At 46.6% G+C, this 22888-nt stretch overlaps 1 protein-coding gene across 6 annotated transcripts in view; it reads left to right on the top strand.

Moving 5' to 3' along the window:
- Pkn (serine/threonine-protein kinase N) overlaps nucleotides 1-22888 on the top strand; it is a 101757-nt gene that overhangs the window by 29754 nt on the left and 49115 nt on the right. For all 6 annotated transcript variants that reach the window (XM_077647622.1, XM_077647624.1, XM_077647620.1 and 3 more), the window contains 5 exons: nucleotides 3323-3489; nucleotides 12967-13076; nucleotides 16628-16771; nucleotides 16939-17011; nucleotides 21883-22017. In XM_077647622.1, the coding sequence (XP_077503748.1) occupies nucleotides 3323-3489; nucleotides 12967-13076; nucleotides 16628-16771; nucleotides 16939-17011; nucleotides 21883-22017 (629 nt within the window). The remainder of the gene's footprint in view (nucleotides 1-3322; nucleotides 3490-12966; nucleotides 13077-16627; nucleotides 16772-16938; nucleotides 17012-21882; nucleotides 22018-22888) is intronic.

The raw sequence follows: 22888 nt of genomic DNA, 5'->3' as shown, positions 1-22888 counted from the left end.
TTGGAAAGTGGCACCCGTCACGGTGTGCCTTGGGCTAGCTTCCTCTCATGCTCGCTCCATCACACATGATTCGCGAATTTCATGCAAAGAAGAGTGGCTGCGGCCCCTGCAGTCTGCTCAAACTTGTTCCGCGGAAATCAAGAGAACCGTGCGTCCATTGATTAGAGAAATTTAGCATAGCACGATTCGCGGCTTCTATGGCGATCCGATTCCGCGGGGAGCCACTGTGCATGCGCGTATTGCCCTGAGAACGCTACAAAGGCACCGGCCAGCTGCTCCAGCGCATGCTTTCCCCATCAGGACCACTCAGCTTGTGCACACTAGCTGAGTGGTCCTGATGGGGAAAGCATGCGCTGGAGCAGCTGGCCGGTGCCTTTGTAGCGTTCTCAGGGCAATACGCGCATGCACAGTGGCTCCCCGCGGAATCGGATCGCCATAGAAGCCGCGAATCGTGCTATGCTAAATTTCTCTAATCAATGGACGCACGGTTTAGCGGCGTGCGGAAGTGGATTGAGCTATGCTAAATCTCTCTATTGATGCACACCACCGTGCCGTTTACAGCGCTTGCGCACTGCGGGTAGGGCGGCTGCAGACGCCTGCAGGTACAGATCTGGGCGTCACGCTTCCGCCTGCTTGTGTCTGTTGCTGAGTCTGAGGTTTGGTTGCACGCGGAGGTGCAGAGTCTGAGGTTTGGTTGCGCGCATGCTGTGTTGTGATCCTGGAGTACGAAGCACGAAGCAAGAGTTCCAGAAACGTTATTCGCTCGGGACGAATACAGTCGATCCCGCATATTTCGAATTATTGGCTATATCGAACACAAAGATTATCCCCTTGAAAATACTATGTAAAAGCATAGGAGAGTTGCATAGTACAAACCGGTCATAAGCGAGGGCAGCACCTCCTCACTGGTGAAGGAGACGAGAGAACTGCAAAGAGCCAGGCGTGGCCTCTATGATAGAGCGTGGCGTGTGTGTGCACAGCTGAGCCAATCACGGAGGCCACGAGCCAGGCGATGGTTGTGCCCGCAGCGCCCCAAGACTGGCACAGCTAGCACCAGCAGCACATTTCCGCTTTTTTTTCTCCCTTTCTCTTCTTCATTTCTTTTTGTGTCTTCTCGACCGGCGCCAGTCGACTCCATCGGCCAGTGCGGAGCCTGTCGCATTTTTCTTGTGCGTATCTTTATTTCAATGCTTCAATTGTAGTGTGCGTGACTGCAGTCATCTAGTGAGCTATGGCATCTGCGGACGTAAAAAATAAAGAATCTGGACTTCGCAACAAAGCTTGAGGTGATCCGGCGCGTCGAGAATGGCAAAAAAGTCCTCCGTGGCACACGCATTCGGCATTCAGGGGAGCACTCTAAGTGCGCTGTAAAAACCGAGCAGGACGTCACACTCAAAGCAGGTGAGCAAAGTCGCTCGGGAGCATGTCATGTGCGCCCTGCTGCTTTCGACAAAGTTGAGAAGGCGCTGTACGCGTGGTTTCTCGAAGTCCGAGCGAAAAACATCCCTGTGGATGACCCCATGTTAATGGAGAAGGTCAAATGATTTACCACGGCTCTTGGTAAAGAGAACCTTTGCGGTGTCACTGGGTGGCTGCAATGGTGTAAAAACCGCCACTGCATTGTGGGAAAAGCCATTTCAGGCGAAAGTGGGGCTGTCAGCAGCCAGGAGATGCAGCAGTGGCTTTCAGAGGAGTGGCCGAAGATCACTGCAAAGTTTTCGCCTGCTGAAGTCTTCATTGCTCTTTTGGCAAATGCTTCCGAATAAGACACTCGACCTCCGTGGGAGCTCATGTCACGGCGGGAAAATGAGCAAAGTCCGTATGATGGTTCTGCTTGCTGCAGACATGGATGGCTTGTGCAAGCTGCGTACGTTTGTCACCGAAAAGAACACGTCACCACGCTGCTTCAAGAATTACAAGTAGCTTCCCGTCCGCTACGGGTGTAATAGAAAGACCTGGATAACACGCCAACTTTTTGTTGAATGGCTGCAGGCTTGGGATGCCAAGTTGGGCAGGCCGGGCCGTCGAGTATGCCTTCTGTTAGAGAACTACTCGGCCCATCAAACAACTTGCACGCTGCAGAACACTGAACTCAAGTTTTTCCCGCCAGAACCACAGCGAAACTGCAGCCCATGGACCAGGGTATCATAAAGGCTTTCAAGGTAGGCTATAGAAGGTGACTTGTTCAGCGGCTCCTTATAAACCTCCGCATGGGAACTGATCTCAAGATTGACTTGCTCGGCGCTATCCAGATGATTACCGGTGCTTGGAATGACATAAAACAGGCCACGATAGCCAACTGTTTCGGCAAGGCAGGCCTTGGAAGTGGCTGGAGATGAATGTCCTGAAGCTTTGGATGATGATGATGAAAGCTTGGAGGACACATTTCGCGACTTTTCCCATTTTCCCGGCGTCGTCCCGTCGGAACTTACGGTTGAGGACTTCATCAATGCTGATAGCGAAGTTCAGGCTGTAGCTGACCTCACTGATGACGTTGTGGTCGGCACAGCTGGCGCCCAAGAAGGCTATTCCAGTGACGACGAGGACAGCTGTGTTCCAGAACAGATTAGCACGTGCACAGCCGCTGAACTGGCAATAGCGTTCAGCCTAATTCGGCGTTGTTGCGGCGAAATGGAAGGTACTGGGCTGTTGCACCTGGACAGTATCGATAAGATCGAGACTGGTGTTTTCAACTTCATTAATCATAGCAAAAAGCAGTCGAAAATTAGGGATTTTTTTTTTTTTTTCTGTGAAATAAAGTGCTTTCACGTTGCATGCCCGGACTTTGCGGTTTATGACTCTTGCAATTGGTATGCCACAATTTGTCATGATCTCGAGTGCAGGCGGTTCATGACTCTTGCAATCAGTATGCCACAATTTGTCATCATCTCGAGTGCAGGTTAAGCCTCTATCTGTATATCGAGTTTTCGCTATATCGATCTATCTTCTAATCCCCTTAGAATGTGATATATCCGGGTTCGACTGTACTTCAAAATTTTGAATACCAAACATTCGGTTCAAATTGAATATCAAATACCGAATATTCGCATATGCCTACAGCTATGTTATCAGAGTTCATTCAGAAAGTCTTCTCTTTGCTGGAGCGTACTTTCAAAGTCAAGTTTGATTTGTGCTTAAATTTTTTTTATTACAACCAGAGTACTGGCTACAGCTTTGAAAGCAACTGTCTATTTCATTCTAAGTTTCTTGAAGGGTACCGTGATTTGTAAAATGGGGAGTTCCAGGAGAATTTGTTGCTCCCTAGTAGGTCCCCTCACTTTATGCTCGGGTTTTGGTCTCAATTGCGCTCTGTGCCGTGCAGACTGATGGGCTGCCAGGACCTGCTGGAGGATGTTCCAGGTCGACTGCCCCGGTCACAGGTGGCAGGAGTTGGGGCTGACCTGCGTAGCAGCCTTGTTCGGGCCACAGGCCGAGGCTTCTCAGGGCGCAACTCCTCACGCTCCTACAGCATCAAAGAGGAAACCTCAAGTGAGTTAACTCCCTTTTTTTTTCTTTTCTGGGAAAGTGTGCATTTGTCCTGAATGTGCAGCAGCAGATAAAGTTCTGTTTTGTGTGCCAAGCGCACACATCTGACAGACTTATAAATTTTTCCTTCCTGTGGCATCAGGATTTTGTTATCGGTGCATGCCCAAAGTGTGCCAAAATCAGTCTTCAAAGGATGAACAATGTTCTTCTGTCTTTGTCATAGTTGGCATGGTTTTCAGTGTGGCGTATGAAGTTCTGAGCGCATGACCTCAGCTCTCACATTGTAAAGTTGAACTAGGCATTCCCTCTTAGCTTCACACCCTGGCCATTTCCTTGTAAGTGGCAAATGCTTTCCTCTATTCGCTTCCGTCTTGACACTCTTGATGCCTCAACATTGATGAACACATGCATATCTTTCATGGTATGCCCATGCTAGATCTCTGCCCCACAAGAATACATACAGTTGAACCCTGTTATATAATAGGCATGGATGTTACAAACACTTTGGAATAAGAGACAGTTTTTGCACACTGTTCTCGCTCTCTCATTAAGGGGACCTCTTTTGTAACAGGCGTTAGGTATAGGAGACATTCAGTAATAAAGGGCAAATGATCTTTGAATTTTAATTAATGATCTAATTTATAATGGACATTTTAATTTTAAATGAACTTCTGAGGGTTATCCTCGAGTGCGTGGATGTGGCGTCATTCCTCACCAACCACGATTGTGTCTGTGTTGAGGGAGATGGTATAGCATGATCAATCAGGTCGTATTAGAACTGCAACTAATGCAGAATGGGCCAGCTAGCTTCAAAACATCGAGGGGCTCCATAACTCTTTTTACCGCGCCATTGGCCATCAGTCATGTATAACAGACGTTTTGAACCTGCCGCTAAAAATTCAAGTTGGCACTCTTGGACAAGCTGTGCTGTCTAGTTTGCTTTTATAACACCATCTCTTTGGTTTCAGTTGCTTTTTTTTTTTTCATTTTGTAATGGGAGGAGGTGACGTGAAAAATGAAACTTCGACCGGACATAGTCCGCCAGTCAGTGATCATGGCATCCATTTCGCCGCAAGCTGCTCAACTGTGAAAGGCTACACTGAGCATTTCTGGTGGTATTTATGCTGTCCTTTTTTTTTTTTTTCATTTTGAGTAGCAGTGGTGAGAGCTAGACAACCATGTGGAAAGGTCAGATTTCAGTTCCGATTGCGAGACGTCTTCTCAGGCCAGGGACAACAGCGCATGCTCAGATGTGTTTCGTTTTACCATTCATATTGTATTTATTAAGCGTACTTGATTTTTAATTGATGAGAGGGGTTTTATTTGATGCTTTAGGGTCTTCGTAGCATACTGCCAAGATATTTTACCAAATGCGGCAGCAGATTTTTTACTGTGATGATGTCAAGGATGGCCATGCCCCCTTTTTACCCACAGAACCCATTCTCTACCACGAAAAAAAAAATGGAGAAAAGGAGGAACTGCAAGCTCTGCTATAAAATAAACAAGAACAGAACTCTGAACAAGTGTAATGTGCAGCACATCCCATATCTACCTCCACTTAATCTCCTCACGTGACTGCTTTCTCTAGTGGCACAGCAGTCATATCCCCTGACTAGAAATAGAAAGGTCACGGAAAGTGCAGTATATTATGTAAGCAGCTGTAAATCACAAAAATTGAAGCTATGAACATGTGCAAGGTTTTGTATACAGTGGAATCTGATTATTTTTCCCCCGTTCATGCGATGGCCCACATCTTACGATGATCTCGTGTGGGCCTGGTGAATCTCCCAGAGGGGTAATGCTTTAAAAACCTCTATTATACGACGGAAAAATATGTATGCCCCGCTTCATACGTCTGCCGACAGGAACCATCCGGAATGAGATGCTGGCAAAGCACTTTATTGGCAGGCGTGACGTCAACTAAGTTGGTTTCATATCGCAATCAAGGAGACGTGCGTGCAGCGATTCGATTAAGCGCACGAACGGCTGTACAGTAAAACCTCGTTAATTCGAAATCGCTTAATTCGAACTTCCGGTTAATTCGAACTGACGGCCGGGTCCCGGCAAAGCCTTGTGTATTTCAATGGGTCAAAACTCGCGATAATTCGAATATGCCGGTATCCACGTCGGTTAATTCGAACTAGGCGCCGATGGCTGGCATTGCTCCTCGCATATAGAAGTCACCTCGTAGCAAATACAATGCGCTGAAAATTAAAAAAAAAATGCAGAATGATGAGAAAAAAAATAAGCCAGCACGCATGTCAGCACGCACGAGGTGAGATGTGAATTTCGTTGCCCGAACCAACCCTGCGGTGCATGCCGTAGCAGGTTTTTGCTGCCGGAGCGTCGAAGCATTGGCTTGTCTATTTTTGGCTGACGCGCGGTCACGCGGGTAGCCACCCTACCGCGGGCGCCGCCTATGCTCCGGCCACGGTGGCTCCGGCGCAAGCCGTTGCAGGTTTCCGCTGCGCCGAGGCGGTCGTGACCATTGGAGACGCACGCGACCATGGAGGAAGGAAGTACTCGGGAGAGGCGGTTACGTCACATTTTTTTAAAGCGGGGTTTTTTTCTGATGGAAATAAACGTTTCAATCAAGCGGGCCTCCCCTCCCCGTTCCCCCGCTTCCCTCTACTTGGGCGCCGTCCCAGCGCGCCTGCCCATGCAGCAGACGACGCCGCTGCGCCCAGCGTTCTATTGGCTGCGCCGTCGGCTAAACTCTCCCAGTAGCCCTTGTGAGAACGCGTGACTTCCGGTACCCTTCTTTTGTGCAGCTCGGGAAGCGAAGACTCTTTCCTTTCCTTCATCCTGCACGCAGCTCCCGGTCCCTCTTGCGCCTAGTCTTTGTTGCCGCGGTGTCTAGCGAAGTTTGTGTTGCGTGATATTCCTCGTTTGTTTGGTGTCTCGCTGGCGACGTCTCATCAACTGTGCCAATCATGGCAAACCGAGGAAAGTACTCCGCAAAGGATTTGAAGACGAAGGTGGAGATATTACAGGAAGTCGAACGTGGTCTCCTAACAAAGACAGCGATCGCAGAGAAGTTTGCAGTCAAGAAATGCACGCTGTCCACATACCTCAAGAACAAGGACTCTATCTTCAATGCGTATCAAAAGGAGATGGAGCCCTCGCGGAAACGGCTAAGAATATCGGCTCATCCAGAGATGGAGGATGCTGTAATGGCATGGATTAAGGACGTTCGCAGCAGGAACATTCCGCTAAGTGGACCAATAATTGCCGCAAAGGCAGTGGACTTCGCCAGCCAGATGGGCATAAGTGACTTCGGCGCGTCGGAAGGCTGGTTGTCGCGTTTCAAGGCCCGTCACGGACTTATGTTTAAAAGCGTTTGTGGAGAGGCAGCCGCAGTCGATGAAGAAACGTGTCAAAATTGGATCTCAGGTCAACTAAAAGACTACCTTGCCGATTACTCGCTCAGCGATGTGTTCAATGCAGATGAAACCGCGCTTTATTTTAAGTTGCTGCCGAACAAGACTGTCAGTTACAAAGGCGACACGTGTTCAGGCGGGAAGAGAAGCAAGGAAGGAGTGACGGTGTTGGTGTGCGCAAACGCGACTGGCACGGAACGGTGCCGCTTGCTAGTTATAGGCAAAGCAGCGAAGCCTCGCTGCTTTAAAGGGCTAAAAACTCTCCCTGTTGATTATACTTTCAACAGAAAGTCGTGGATGACGCGAGCAATTTTCACGGATTGGCTGTGCACACTCGACAGGAAGTTCGCGGCACAGAACAGGAATGTTCTGTTGTTCGTCGACAACTGTTCAGCCCATTGCGACATCAGCGGACTGAAGGCGATCCGTCTGGCATCTCTGCCGAAAAACACTACGGCTGTGCTGCAGCCTATGGACCTTGGGGTTATTAAAAACCTCAAAACACTGTACAGGCGCCAACTCCTAGAGCGGATTCTTGTGTGTATGGACAGCGGCAAATCGTACGACGTCAATCTCCTCGGAGCCTGCCACATGCTGGCAACATCGTGGAATGCTGTCAAGGCGGACACAGTCGCGAACTGTTATCGAAAGTGCGGCTTCATTGAAGGCCCAGAAGCCTGCAGCACGGCAGAGCTGGATGCTCAGTGTGATGACTCCGTCGCGCTGCACCCTGCCTACGCTGCTTTATCGGAGGGTGTTGACTTCCAGAGCTTCGTAGACGTTGACAGCGGCGTGGAGACATCGGGGCTGTTAAGTGATGCCGAGATTATTGAAGCGGCCTGCGGTGACCAGATGCCGCACAACTCGGGCGCGGCGAGCACAGCTGACAGCGACGACGAGTCCGACGGAGGCGACGATCCATTGCCACCCCCGAGTGCATGTGAAACAGCGTCAGCACTCGATCTGGCTGCGCGCTACTTCTCCGCCGATGATAATTTGGACGCTGCGTTGGAGCTGTTGGGCAAGTTGCAGACGATGCTTGTCGAGTCACGGCAAAGAAAACGAAAACAAATGCGCATCACCGATTATTTTTCTCTTTGATATGCTTTGCCAATCTGCTGTTAATAAACATGTTTTTGAAGCATAGTGTCATATTTAATCATTAAGCTTGCTGCTTACGCGAATGCATTTTGATGTTAGCTCCAACCGCATAAACAAATTAACTTTATTTCCTTCGTCATTCGGGCTCTATGATTTTAATTCGCGCAATCGCCCGCCGCAAATGTGTAGTAGCGCGTAGTAAGAGATAACGATCTCAGATATGCCTGTTTTAGCTTCGGCCTGTGCTGCCGGGCGTGATGGCCGCTTTTTTTAGCGCCCGCTCGTTAATTCAAACTCCGCTTAATTCGAACAATTTTCCGGTCCCCCTTTAGTTCGAATTAACGAGGTTTTACTGTATTGACTGTTATGCCGTGGACTCGGACTCGCATGCTACCTGTGGCCATCGGCGCGAGGCGCCTTGCCTGGGCCGTTTTTCCGCGCTTTGCTGACGAAGGCCTTAGAGAAATCAAATGTATGCTCGTACCAGCATGAAGTTATCTTGGCGGTGGTAACAAGATTATACATTCGTACCAGCATGTAGTTATCTTGGCGATGGTAACGAGATTAGACATTTCTATGATTGTCTGCAGCTAGTTCAAAAGCACTTGTCACTTCGGCTTCAGTGCGGAGCTCGTTAGGCCTAGCGACACCCAGCGAGCCAGGAGCGAGTGGCGCGCTGTCACCTGGCTGGCTGCACATCGCTGCAGAAAGCGTGATGCTGATGCATTCGTGTCGCAGGCGAACATAGTGTTTCCTTTATGATATGAAATCCTATTACAGACACTGCTGCCTGCTGCTGTTGAGTGACACCAATTTTAGTGGAAGTCTGAACAGAAAGACTTGTCTCTGCCATAGTTGTACAGCGCACTGCAAAATGTTACCAAAGAGTCAGAGCAGTCATATTTCTGGCCTGTCTTCAAAATCATCATTTTCGAGGTGCATGTGACGTCTACTTTACGCGCAGGGTCAGGAGTGCATGTGCTCCTCATCTAAAGCCGCCTCTTTGATGCCGAAAAGCCTGGCTGTGCATGTTCTCTGAACTAATTCTCACAGAACGAAAACGTGCACTTTTATAAAGTGCAGGGAAAAGAATTTCACTTAATTTTTGAAATCCAGATTAGCAGACGCGATTAATACACGAATGCATCATTTGTGTGAGATTTTGTATTAGACGGCGCCGGGATTATATTACTGTTTCACACGATCCCCAGAAAGTTGTATAATCGAGGTTCCACTGTATTTGGAATTAGCACACAAAAATACATATTCCCTGAAGATTTCAATAATGTGATTTCATTAAAGAAAACTTTTTTTAAGACCCTCTTTCCCTTTTTAAATCTGTGCAGACTTTGTCAAGCTGTCAAAGTGCTTGCAGTGTAAAAAAGAATAAGCTGTAATTGATGTTTCCAAACAGTAATTGAAAATAACTTGCCATGGCTCTACAGTTGCGGTTGCTGCTTAGTTTTGTATATGGTAGGTCCCAGGTATATTGAGCTTGAAAGGGATCTTAAAATAGTTCAATGTATCAGTAATTTAATATGCAGTAATCCCTCGTTATAATGAAATCGCTTTACTTGAAATATCGATTTATTCGAAATTTCTTCCGGTCCCGACCCAAACGCATGCATTTTAAGCCGCATTACTCGAAGCACTTGTAGAGCTTGAAGGGCTCGACCTGCTTAGAGCGAAGTGGCGAGCGGAGGCATCGTCGCTGCTTGGAGGTGGCGCGACCCTTTTGCCGATGCAGTGTCAATACTGCCGAAGAATTAATGCAGGCACAGAACAGGCCACAAAAGTACCAAACCCATGATCGCTGACCTGCCAAGTAACGGGCACCGAGTGAGTGGCGAGTGCCCTCAGTTGTTTCAGCAGAGTGAACGGAAACTGTCAAATTCCATAGTGCAGCGTGCCCGAACCGTTAATCTCGGTTGCAATCGCATCGCTGGTGACGTTTTGCGATTCTAGAAAACCGCGGTCTCTTGGATGCCGAAAAGTGGCCAAAAGACTGCGGGCAGACTTGCGCCGTAGCATGCAATGGGGTGCGCTTGATGAGCGAAGTTTTACTGCTCTAAAGAGCACTTCTGCCGCTGAAACGTGCCAAAAGGCACCAAAGAAGTGTTCCTCCGATTATGGGTGCATTCACACTTGCGAATCGCAGAGATGTGTGACTGTTTTGGTTGAAAAGCGACAGTCGCAAACGGTCGCATTGGTCAAAAAGCGACAGTTGCAGGCCAGTCGCTCGCTGCTGGATTTCAAGACCTCTTGATTTTCCATCATTGCAACTGCGAGCCGCAAACCGTTGAACCAATCAGCGAGCGAGACCAGCTTTAGGCGAGACGAGCTTTAGGCAACGATGCCGACCGCGGACGCGCTGGGCAACTAACTGAGCTGCTCCCTGGCTGCCGTAGTCGTCGCTAAGCCTAACCGTTTCACATCGGCCAAAGCAGACGAAACTGTCAAAAGCGCGCAAACAACGGCAATCCCAGGAGTTTCCCTTCAAACGAGAAGGCGACCCGCAGGGGTCGCACTTGGAAGTATGCGCAGCGGTGTTGTCGAGCTGCTGCCTGGTCACGTGCCCTTTGCCATGTGCGATGCGAGGAGCTACGTAAGAAATCGGGAAGACGAATTTGGGGAATCCGGTCCAGAAATTCGCTCGCCGCTCGCAGTAATCGGCTTGCATCGTAATAAAGCATCGCCCTTAGCTTCGTTGCACTCTTGATTGTGCAAATCGACTGATAACTTGCCGAAAACATGAAAAATCTGAGCGTCGCCAGCGGCAAGTCAGGCTCTCAACATAGCGGGTCAACGCAACCATGGTGTTTCCCCAGCAATTTTCTCGAGCCGGTCATGCTCGATTCGCACCATCTGACTAGACAAACGGTCTAAATGTGTGGTAGGGTCATTAACTTTTGTTCCTAGACATTTGTCAATGGCGCGGACGTGACGCTGTGCGAACACCGACACTCGAACTGTAGAATTAGCGCAGTGTATTCAACATAGGTGTGCCCAAAAACTCTCGTTTCGGAAACTTCATAGCTGTACAGCTCGAGAAAAAATTTCCTAGTAATCAGGCAAATTCCCTACTTCAAAACCGTTGTTTTCACGATCACGCTACGCACAATGAGCAGCTAATCGTTTTTTGAGCATAACAAACACAACCTCAGACTCGAGCCACGGCATTTGCAGCGCTTTCCAGCACAATACTCTTGCAGTCTTCTGTGACTCCGCCCTCTCCTCCCCGTAAAAGCAGCCACTGCCTTCGAAATACCCCCATAAAAGCGGCCACTGCCCTTGCGATTCGAAATATCCCGAAGGTTGAATGCATGGGCGGCGACCACGACCTCATGCAATGCTTGGTCAGATTAGAACAGGGGTTGTACGCACCCCGCCAACAGATTCGTCAGCAAAGTGACTGAAGCACACCAGGCGAGGGTCACTGCTAGGCCAAAGCTCACTGCCTATTTTGCACCAGAATAAAGTTTTGCTTCATTGAATACATTGTATTTTGACTTCCTCACAGTTGTGGCGCAATTGAATCTAAACTGCTTTATTTTTTCTTGGGTGGTCGCTTATAACAAATTTTTTCGCCGTCCCGCTGACTTCGCTATAACGAGGGATTACTGTATAAAAAATGGCAGTAGGTAAGCATATCTAGAAGCTAGAAGTAAGAATACACTGCATCCACGCTAGCGACATGCCTGCCGGCACGCTGGCAGCGCACCGCTCGCAACATGTCACTAGGCCTAGCCTGCTCATCGCTTCACCTTGATCACTTTCTTGAAGATCCGTGATTGGGGGGTGTTGCACAAGGGGTGTGTACAGGTATAAACAAACTTATGTATCAAAATATTACGGTTAAATATGGCAGTTATACGATTCGGAAATAGAAGCTGCAGCAGATGGCGCTTGTAACTAGCCACTGTCTACAATAAGAGGTCTAATCCTGTTCCTGGTACACTATAAATAGAATTTCTCATTAACATTAAAGTACGGTTAGTTTCCGCAATGGGTTCATCAGCAAAGTGACTGAAGCACACTAGGCGAGGGTCACCGCTCGGCTTTTGGCAGGTAGGATTCCCTGTAGAACAAGTTGTGCACTGAAAGCTGCCTTTTCTGCATGGCAGCGGTGTTGCTTGGGAATTTAGTATGAGAGACCGAAGGCTGCAGTCACGCGCCCACGTTCACCTCCTTGCGCGGTTTTACAACGCCAGCGCAGCCAGCATGTACCCAGAGCTGCGCAGCTGACCCGCCTCCTGCAAGAAGTTATCACAGAAATGCCGTTAAGAGAAGCCCCACTTGCAGGGGCACAGCGCTTTTGAATATACTGAATGTTCCAGCGAATGGGAGTTCGATAAACGCCAACAGTAGTGCTGTAGTTTTTCGTGGGATTTTCAAGGGGATGTGTTGTTCTGACTGTTCGATATAAACAATAATTTGATATATCTGGGTTCGATATATTCGCAGTTGACTGTATTTGCAGTGCTTTCCAGGCTTGGATGTCAAACCCAATTGTTATAGTCATATTAAGAGGTATTAAGCTTTTTTTCTCCACCATGGTGCACAAAGAAGCAAGTTTGAAGCATTCAAAACCTGTTAAAATTATGATTTCCAGTAGTCAAGTTTACACAGGTGAGGCATGGACTATGAAAAATGCGAGAGAGGCAGTGAAGCAAGACTAAGTTTCTCTGTCCTGTTTTCATGGTTCTTGTTCCCTGTATGCTACTCTAGTGCAGCACTTGTGGAAATTATATGGAAAAGAACATATGAGGTCGTGAAACAAAAGTGCATGTTTGAAATGACGTAAATGAGAACAAAAGAGCATGATACACAAGTGTTAACTTGGGTATCATGTGGTACTGGCTGGCCAAAACAGCCATCCTTGAAAGTTTCATGTTAATTTTTTGTTTACTTTTGCACTTATCTTTGATGTACTTCCCTTCCCCTTAAGCCATTTTATAAATGTTGTGTTCTTGAGCTTATCCATATGTATTATTTACAGGTGAAATCATGGCTGTTTTAAAGCTAGATAATGTCCATGTGGGCCAGACCACTTACAAGCCATGCAGTCAACAAGCATGGGATCAGAGGTTCACTGTTGCCCTTGACCGGGTAAGTTTACATGTGCACTTATAAATTATAGTGCGTTCAATTAGAGAGAGCCTGAGAGAGTAAAACAGTTTTAGTGATTACATGTGAGTTCATTAAATCTTTAGAGGAGGTTATTGCAGCTATTAGTCAGTCAAGCTTAAGAGCTTTGCATGAGCCCTGTAGTTTAAAAAAAAAATATTATATATTGCAGCGCCCAGCTAGTATGGGTGAAACTGCATTTTCAGCTGCCTCTACCTATGGGATACCTTGACCAGATGATGTTGATGCCTCTTGCGAGGAGGCAATGGCCACATTGGCATTTCGCAATGCACATTGCAGCATTGGTCTTTAAAAGTAATTCTGAACAGTGGAACCGTTTCAAAACAAATTGTCCCATGAAATAAAAAAAAAAAATTATGCACAAGTTGAGCATGTAAACTGAGGGTTAATGCTTATACTCGTTTCATACGCATCATATTTATTCGAATCTAGGCCAGTAGTCTTTTTTAAAAAACAGGAGATATGAAAGTCCTAAAACTGGTTACATTTGAAGATTTTGTCATCGTATTCATAAAATATGAGGACGCACAAAACCGGAAAAAGTAGCATGCAGGTGGCACTCCCATGAAGCACCAACAGAAATGGCACTGTAGCTATTACTATCCGTAGCCGTGTCAATAAAAGCACACAAAAGCATTGGCTGCCATTTTGACGTGTTTTTCTCTTCGTGTGGTGGCATCGGCATGTTCTGTGGCACTGCAAGTTTGTCACGCACGGTTTTTCACCGATACCGTAGCACCAAGCAGACGGTGTCATTATAGTGCCACCTTCAAGCGAAAAGTTGTGTCCTTTGCGGAGCAGTCTTAACACCTGCAAGCCGGTCGAGGCTTCAGCGTGGACGAAAAGAATGTTCGCCATTGGAGAGGGCAGCTTGACTAACTTTTTGCTTGCGCCGCAATGAAGAGGGCCTTCACGGGCTGAAAGGAGGCTGCCATCCCGAAATGGAATTAGCACTGGCAGAGTTCATGGAATCGCAGGGGCCAGCGGCACTTCCAGTGACCACAGAAGTGCTGCATGCCGAAGCGAGAGAGCTGGAAAGAGAGCGAGACATTCCACGGGACCATTAAAATGCACGAGCTAACTCCAACGTGGCCAAGGCCTCATCATGTGCACGTCACTAGGAGTTGTAGCTAGCTGAATTGCTACAGCCTGGGATGACATCCCGGAAAGCTTGGTTGAGCGCTCGTTCCAAAAGTGCAACAGAAGATTGTGCGCTATACCAAGAGGATAATAATAAGGAGGTCAGTGAGCGGGAGCAGGTTTGTAGAAATAAATGCAGTTTGGGGGCTGTACCTGCTGTCGTTCTTATTTGTTTTTTTCGGCCGGCTTATATTCGAGGAAAGTTTTTTTTATTTGGCCTTCAGCTTTCGGGTGTCTGCTTAGAATCATGGCTGGCCTAGGTTCACGTAAATGCAGTAGCAGTCAATGTTGCCAAAGCTAGCACACCTTTTTGCGCAGGCTGGTCTGCGCCCAAAAAGTAATTCGCATACAATCAGTGAACTTTGGGACAATGTCTGGTACCGTGACTGGCAACCTCCTTCATTTTTTCATCCTGTGACTCATTGAGACTTCGAGAAGATGTGGCGGTGTGATACGCGGCTGGTAAGGCGAATCACTCTAGACTCTGTCCGCACCTAAAAGTAGTTCACACTCAATGAAAATTACATCCAGAGGCCCCGAATAATGAGGGCCTCACAGCTTTGACCGTGATTTTCAATGCTACTACTTTGTTTTAAACTGCTCTTTGTTTCCGTCCAAACACTGACCAAGGCTTCGAGAAGAACAAATGATGTGTGACAGAGTAATATTGTTTCTTAAACGCACTACTTCCGCAGCCTCCGCAGTGTTGCCTGCTATGTATAAAACTGAGTATAGTGTGTGATGAGAAGCGTGGCAGTACTTTGCATTGCTGAAGGTTGTTGTTTTTCTGCCTTGCCAGTTGTGCTCATAAGGAGTAGGATTATGACAGGTTCCCACTAGCTTTCCTAATGTTTGGAATGCGAATTGCAGAGTTTATCACTACTTTTGACTGATTTGGATAGGCCCAACTGATTTTGTTTGATTAGCCTAAGTGATAGTGGTTTACCATTGGCATAGTAATGAGAGAAGGCATGTGTCGCAGCCCTTCTAGAGCTGCCTTGCTTAAAATAAGCATTTACCACCTTGGTCGATTTATATTGTTACGTGGCAGCCAGCTGAAGAATGAGACGAGTTGACTGATGGCAGTGAGCCGATTTTAATGGCTGCCGGCCTAGCGTGGGCGCTCCGTCCTGCGGCATTGCCAGCTTTGTTTTCTTCATGACACTACTTGGGGCCACTGAGGGACCATTTTGATCGTTGACAAAAAGACATGTGAAATGATGATGGGCTTGAGAGGATGCTAAAACAGTAATGACAGTGGTGAAGTGCTGGCCCGTAAAATTTTCCCGTAAAATTTTTTCTGACTGCAATGGAGCCAGATTATGTGTCCTGTTTGATGCTGCAACTCGAATTTTTATGATGAATTAGTGCAGTCCCAGCAAATTCTTCAAATATATAATGCATTGAAATTATGGATGATAGTGCGCATGCCTTAAGACCAATACAAATTAACCGCAAAAGGTAAAACAGGTTCCTGGATCAGTTTACTGGCAAACATTATGTGATTGAGTTAAGATCAAGATCCTCTAAAGAACTGGCGCTCGATTGACCGATGGTTCGGAGCGGCGCGCCACACTTGGTGACCAATGGCCGCCAGTGTGAGGCAGTGTTCGCCTGTCCTGCTTTTCCGCACGCTTCACTGTCGAAAGCCTTGCAAATATCAGTTATACGCTCATTTTAATGTGAAGTTATTGTGTTATAGTAAACTGGTATAGAAGGTTAAACCTTTTATAGTAAACTGACTAGGTTCAAAACAATCTTGCTATAGCTTAGACACGAAGCATGCTAGGTCTAGTGAAACCAGGTGAACGGCACAGTACAACGGCTTACTGCTGTGGCGCCTGAGCGTGGCAGGCGATGCGTCGCTGCTAGTGTGGGAGCTCCACATTCTAGTTTTTTGCGCAGCATAATGTTTTGTCCTTTCTGGAGTGAATGCTGAGCGGACAAGACACTCGAGTTAGCAGCGCTACAGCATCGCTACAGCATCGCATGTTCGCTGTCCTGGCGCACGGGCAACTCATTGTGGTCGTGCAGGCAGTTATTGTATATCAGCTCCAAGCATAATGTGTCACATGGGGAAAATAATGCACACAGGAAGCAATTCTTTTTTCTTTTGTCTGGCTTTTTTTTTTTCCGGATGACTGGCTTCCAAGTTGGGGGTGCGGCCCTTACACGGAACTTGAATGGCAAACCGATGTGTCACTGCAACTCTCTGCAAGTTGGTAGTAGTAAGATTTTGATGTACTTGCTTTTGAATGTCTCATGTCGTAGTAATTTGTTGTGAGAGAGTGGTTTGTTTTATAGTCGGTGCAATAGCAGTGTAGATGTAATGCACGGTGTTTATGAACTGTATTTTCCATTTTTATGTGCAGTCTCGAGAACTGGAGATTCAGATATATTGGAAGGATTGGCGTGGAATGTGTGCTGTTAAGTTTCTCCGGCTGGAAGAGTTCATCGACGATGAAAGGCATGGCATGGCTCTCCATCTGGAACCCAAGGGACTTCTTTTTGCGGAAGTAAGCATCACTGTAATTTTATTTTTGTCCCATGGCTTCTTCATAAGCAGAACAAGTGTAGGCTGCCGTGTATGCTATCGTATGCAGCATATCCACGCTGTGCTGAAAGGGAGGCGGCTGCATTGCGTGTAATAAATGTGTACACTCTGCCTCTCCCCCTCTTCCAGATAAGGTTCCAGAATCCAATGATCTCAAGGAAACCTCGTCTCCAGCGCCAACGGAAGCTCTTTATTCATAAAGGTAAGCTTCCTAAATGTGTAAGCTGCCATTTTACGTGGTTTTGTGCCAGGCTGTTTGCCCACCTCTTGTGTACCTCTGCAGCTGGGGTCCGTGAGGCATAGCAACACTAAGGTTGATTTGCTTAAGTTGTAATGGGTTTTAGAGTACTCCACTAGCAACATTGCTCAATGGTGAAAGGTGTCTTGTTTGACTCTTGCAAATGTAGTATACTGTGGTGAGCAGCTATATAGTCGACGACCAAAAATTCGGATGCCTGGTTTTTCGGACATGCCTTATTCGGACTTTTTCGCGGCACCGCGACATGGCCCATAGAGCCAATGTATAAGAGTGCCTGAAATTTCGGACGCACCGCAACTGACTGCTCGATTATTCGGACCTCGTTCGCACTCGCCGCCAATACCGAAGCCGCCACATAATGTGTGCAGTGGAACTTCATTAATTTATAACTGCAGGAGAGATCGAAAACTTAATCAAACAGAACGAAATTCAAGCTTAAAGGGATCTCTTGCGATGCTGAAATTCTACGCGAGTCGGCATATTACGCTCGCGTGGTTTCGAATTCGTACTGTTCTTGGATGTCTTCCGCTGTACGAACTTGAACAGTAGTCACAGTTCACGGAACTCATCTGTGCCGACTCTTTCGTCTCGAATACGGATATAGGTAGCAGCGAAGCGCATGAGAGGCGTATGGCTTCATGGAGACGGCGAGCGCGGGAGGGAATGGTGGTGCATTTCTAAGCGAGGTCAGCGTACCCGCGGCAAAACGCATCGCAAACCTGACTTTTCTATCGTAAAACCTTAAACAACTGGCGTTTCGATGACAGGCAAGACGCCTATCATTATACGCAAGCCACTACAGAGTGCTCATCGCTGGATACGATCGCTCTAGTCGCTAGGCCTAATGACGAGGCCAATGCCGATGGCCAATGCGTTTGCTTCGGCTACTTCTCGGTTCTTATTGCTTCGTCATCTTCGCGTTCTCGTTCCGGGCCCATCGTATTGCGGTTGCAGTGCAGTTCCCGCAGTGGCGTGTTTGCTTTCCCGTTTAGACTTTGTCCCAACTGTGCGTTCATCGGCGACATGCCGAGGGCAGCACAGCGAGGTCGAGCTCGTGAAAGCGGTCGCCGCCCGTCGCCTGTGCATGTGTCACGCGGCGAAATTTAGTCATGAGGAGCTTTATAATGTGTGCAATACAATTGACCCCTCCGTCCGGCTTATTGATAATAAGTTTCGTAATTTTTTCAGTGAAATTTGGTTTTCCGGACTGCCTGATTTTTCGGTCGTTTTTGTGGTCCCTAATGAGTCCGAAAAATTGGTCGTCGACTGTAGCATGCCCAGAATGCCATTTCGAAATCTGATAGACTTTGTCTGCATGAAAAGTCTGCTCTGAATTTAGTGCACCACCTAACATGACCAAGCAAGTGCAAATCTTTACTGCATTGTCAGTGTAGAACTGTGCGAAAATATAGTATTGAGAGACTGACTACAGTTGAATCTGAATATAATGAAACCAAGAAAAGTCTGCAGTTTTTCGTCACATGCAGGTTTTCATTACATCCAGTTTTCATGTGAAGTTCCTATGCCAGAACTTGGGAGGATGCATCGAAATACGTCCATTTTGTATGCCAGTGAAATTCAAAACCAGCTGCCATGATGCCCTCTGTTTGGTTTCATTTGATAGTGCAGCTCGCTATCTTTCGTGCCAAAGTTGCACTTACGGAGCCTATTCAAAGCTGAGAAAAATGCCAAAAATAAAAACGGAAGCTGCCTCGCAATTGGCTGCCTTGTACCACGTGGCAAAATTTGTGCTTTTTATTGGCTAATTTGAATTTCCCAAGACATGCAGTTACGTTTTGTGTGCCGTCATTTTGAAAAGTTCATTAGCGTAATCAATTGCAAAGTCGAAACAGGGAGCCTGCAATGTCAATAAATACATAAAATATAGGCAGCAGAGTTAAGGAAAACTATTTGTGCCATTGGTGCTTATGACTACTGGCGATAGGGTGGCGTGACGTCGGGAAAATTTGGTAATTGGCAGCGTCTACCGTGGTTCCTTGCAGCTTTCATTGGTGGTGCTTACTGCAAGTGATTCGCAAGAAAAGTTGACAGAAAGACCGGCAGTTTCTCTGTGGTATCTGCGCGCGAGTGAGTGGCGCGGACAGGAACCTTCCAATCGCGTGCGGCGATGTGGTTAGGGTGACGCTGGCTGACAGCAGCAGCTTGTCGTTAACATCAGTTGATGCTATCTGGGATACGTGAGACCCTCGAAGGATAGCGCAGCGGACTTCGAGCAGAGATGCCTGTGACTAGTAGAAAGCGGTGTCGTGGCTATAGGCGGCCTTTTTTTCCAGTTGTGGCTTTAAGAATTACAAAAATTGTTTTTAATTATCGCGGGAATTTATTGATTCATCTGAAAACTAATATTTGAAATCAGCTAAAAAAAAAGTGGATTGGACTGTGCAGTTCAAGATTCAAGCAAAAGCAAAGCTAATGCAAGCTGAAAAGGACTTGCGCTGAAGTAAGGTGTCAGCACACAAGTGTGCATCTGAAAACAGGCAGCAGGGGTGGAAAAAGGGCCATGTGGGAAGAAAGTCAGTCAGATTACATGCCAGATTACATTTCCAAGTGCAAATGTGATTATGTATTTCACTGTATGCCATGGAATTTAGGTCTGTTAATTTTTGCCATTTTCTCGAAATGTTTGTGAATCTAATATCTTAGCATCTATTGAATATAGATGTTAGAATAATAATTTTTAATTTGCATGAAGTCTAATATGTGCAGCACACTATCTTGCGAAGAGGCTTCTTAATTTCTGGTTTGAAATTTTCTAGAATGGCATTTTGTATTAGCACTACAGTGTTGCCATGTTTTGACCAGTGAAATTCGATGTGCAATAAAATACAGAAAAAAAACACAAGAAAGTGCTTGTAACATTGTGTTCCTTAATTCTTTCTAGTGTCTAGCAATATATTACGTAAGTTCTTGCGAAGTGACTATTTTCCTCTTTTTCTCACGGACTTTAGAGCATTGTTGGTAGTTATCTTAAGAACTTATTAGTCACGCAAAAAAATAATTGCATGCAAGTGGTTCTTGTTTGTTTTTTAGGGCTCATTCGGTAATTCTAACTTCCAGGTAATTCTAACATTATTCTAACTTTATTTCTAGGGTTGTGCTGATATTTGAACGTTTCGAATATCAAAGCGAATAATGCGGTACTCTATTCAGACTTCGAAGCAAATAGCAATGTTTGGAAACCTCAAATATTTTGAAAGTGTTTCGAAGTTCGAAGGAAAATAAGGTGCTTGACGAAGCACACGATGGTCTTATGTATGCTTTGATACTTCTGCGCAATTGCATCGCTCAGGATGTCAGCACGCGACATGCACATGGCGCGGCGACCACATCCGCAAACTTGGCCTTCAACTTGAAGGCAGCACAGTTCGGTACGCACGTGATGGCACAAAGCCCAGACCCAGATGCGAAAATAAATACACCGCAGCGCGAACTGCGCTGTGCTCACCAGCCGGAAAGCCAAAAAGACGAAGGTGACAAAAAAGATATAGTGTGGAACTATACCAACGTGACTGAGGCGAGAGCTCCGTTGTCGTCGTTACGGTGTTGCTGGAAACGAACTACGAAACAGACAATACCATATTGTTTGTGGCCTTTGGCAATTGAAATTAGACGAGTGGTGGAACACCAGTTATTTAGGTATTTCGAAGCATTTTGTTCAGTCTTTGCTTCGCAGAGCACTGCCATTATCTTGCACTCACAATCTTGAAGTAGGGGTATGCCTCCTCTGCTACCTTTTGCATGTTTAGAGGAAAGTACTCGTCCTAGGAAAAGTCTTATTTATGTCTGCAGACCAAGGGTAGATGCACTCCCCGTGCCTTTTGCAGCGGTGCAAGAGGGCGCACTCGCATGTCCCCGCATCTTGTGCTGGCCCATGCTAACAACACATCTTTGTCTGGAGCCGTGCAAGGCACAAAGTTGCAAGTTTGGTCTCCACAAAGATGCAGCACAGAAATCGCGGGTACCACATCCTCTGATTGGTGTACGGCGGCGTGCCGCTTCCAGGGCTGACATCTTTGAGTTTTGCACAATGGATGACTTGCGTGTGCAGCGCAGTCATGTGACAGTATGCCACGTGAATAAGGTCAGAGGGATTGCTGCATCAAATGCTCTGCGTCCAAAGTTTCAGTGTCTGAAAAATCTGTTGGCAGTTTTTGTAGTGAAGATCATCAGCATGTAAAGAATTGCATAGTAAGGGCTTGAGGCTATGATGCTTAGTGCACTTTGGCTTGCTGCATTTCGAGCATTGCCTAACGCAAGTTTGAAAGCATTTATTTTTATTTTGTTTGCCTTTTTTTATTTCACTTGCCTTAGTGAATTACGCAAATGTTGAGCTCTAATGAATAGCTTCTGTTTTTTCAACTATGTTTCGAGTCTCAAACCATTTGCTTCATATTTGCTTCAAACTGAAAATCCACTATTCGCACAGGCATGCCTAATTTGTTCTGGTCCCTTTTAAGTTTGCATTAACGAGCTTTTGCTGTAATGCTATATAATGCTGAGGCATTACGGACTGAATGGTAAGAGTGAACTGTCTAGTTTTGCTCTTCATGGGGTAGATAATAAACAGTGTATCATTGCCTTTGTTGAAAGCTGCAATATGTTACGGACCTCATGTTGAAAGAGCTTTACTTTTTCTTTTTCACTAGGTTTCAAGAATTTTCGTAAGCACATATATTATGTTTCTTATCTGCTTTTTATGTGTGCAGAGTGAATAATTACTGCCATGTTTTCTTCCCTTTTTTTTTGTATGAGTCTAGTTTCTGACCTTGGTGTTATTAAATGGTATTCTGCAGGAAAGAACTTTCTTCGGCCAACACAGATGAACATCAATGTGGCCACGTGGGGCCGCTTGATGAAGCGTGCTATGCCTCCCGGTTGTTCTGACCAAGTAACAACAGTTAGCCCCCCTGATGCTCTTCTAACCACAGGTGAGATTTTTAAATTTATTTGGATGAATGTAAATGAGATGTTGGCACCTTACTTGTCCCATGGGAAAAAAATTGCTTTCGTACTTGCGAGTTGTAAAACGTAAACATTCAGAAAGTCCTGAATAATGCAGTGAAGTATGCATAGAAGACTCTAAAAGTGTTCTTTAAACAGTTGACTCTATGGCTCAGTGGTTATGGTGCTCGGCTGCTGACCCAAAAGATGCAGGTTCGATCTCTGCTGCAGCGGTTACATTTGGGCGGAGGCGAAATGCTAGAGGGCCGTGTAATGTGCGGTGTTGGTGCGCATCGTAAACTCCAGGTGGTCGAAATTATCTGGAGCCCTCCACCATGGTGTCCCTCATAGCCCGAGTCGTTTTGGGACATTATACCCCATAAAACTATAATACCAGTATTTAAAGGCCAACTGCAACAATTTTTTGCCCCTTTAAAAGACTTCTTTAGTAGTGCCATAAAAACTCGTGTATAGTATGGATCCACATAGAAAGCAAGTTGCAATTTGGGGGTAGCAAAGACAGTTTTCATCCAAAAGCAGTTATTTGCATTGCATTTCGGCATTTACTCAGTGACTCAATGGACACTTGCCAGGCAGTGCACTTGCGCACGCAGCACCATCTCGCAGTAGGCATCGATCGATAAGGGGATGCATTTCCATGTGCCTGGTGCTGGCTCGGTCCCTCTCTCAGGCCGACATGCTTGATTAGAGAATTTTGCGCTGTGAGGAAAAGAACAGCTCACACTCACCCCTGCACTCTCAGGAGCCACGTAGTCCCCCGATTACTGTAAACCGGTGTGTCGCTTCAGGTGTGTGCGCTGATAGCTGGCATGTACTGATCTGGGTGCCGCCCTCCCG

The sequence above is a fragment of the Amblyomma americanum genome, chromosome 1 (assembly GCF_052857255.1).
Source record: "Amblyomma americanum isolate KBUSLIRL-KWMA chromosome 1, ASM5285725v1, whole genome shotgun sequence".
Lineage (NCBI taxonomy): Eukaryota > Metazoa > Arthropoda > Arachnida > Ixodida > Ixodidae > Amblyomma > Amblyomma americanum.
The sequence above is the reverse complement of the archived record's forward strand: the minus strand, read 5'-3'. Positions and strand labels throughout refer to the sequence as shown.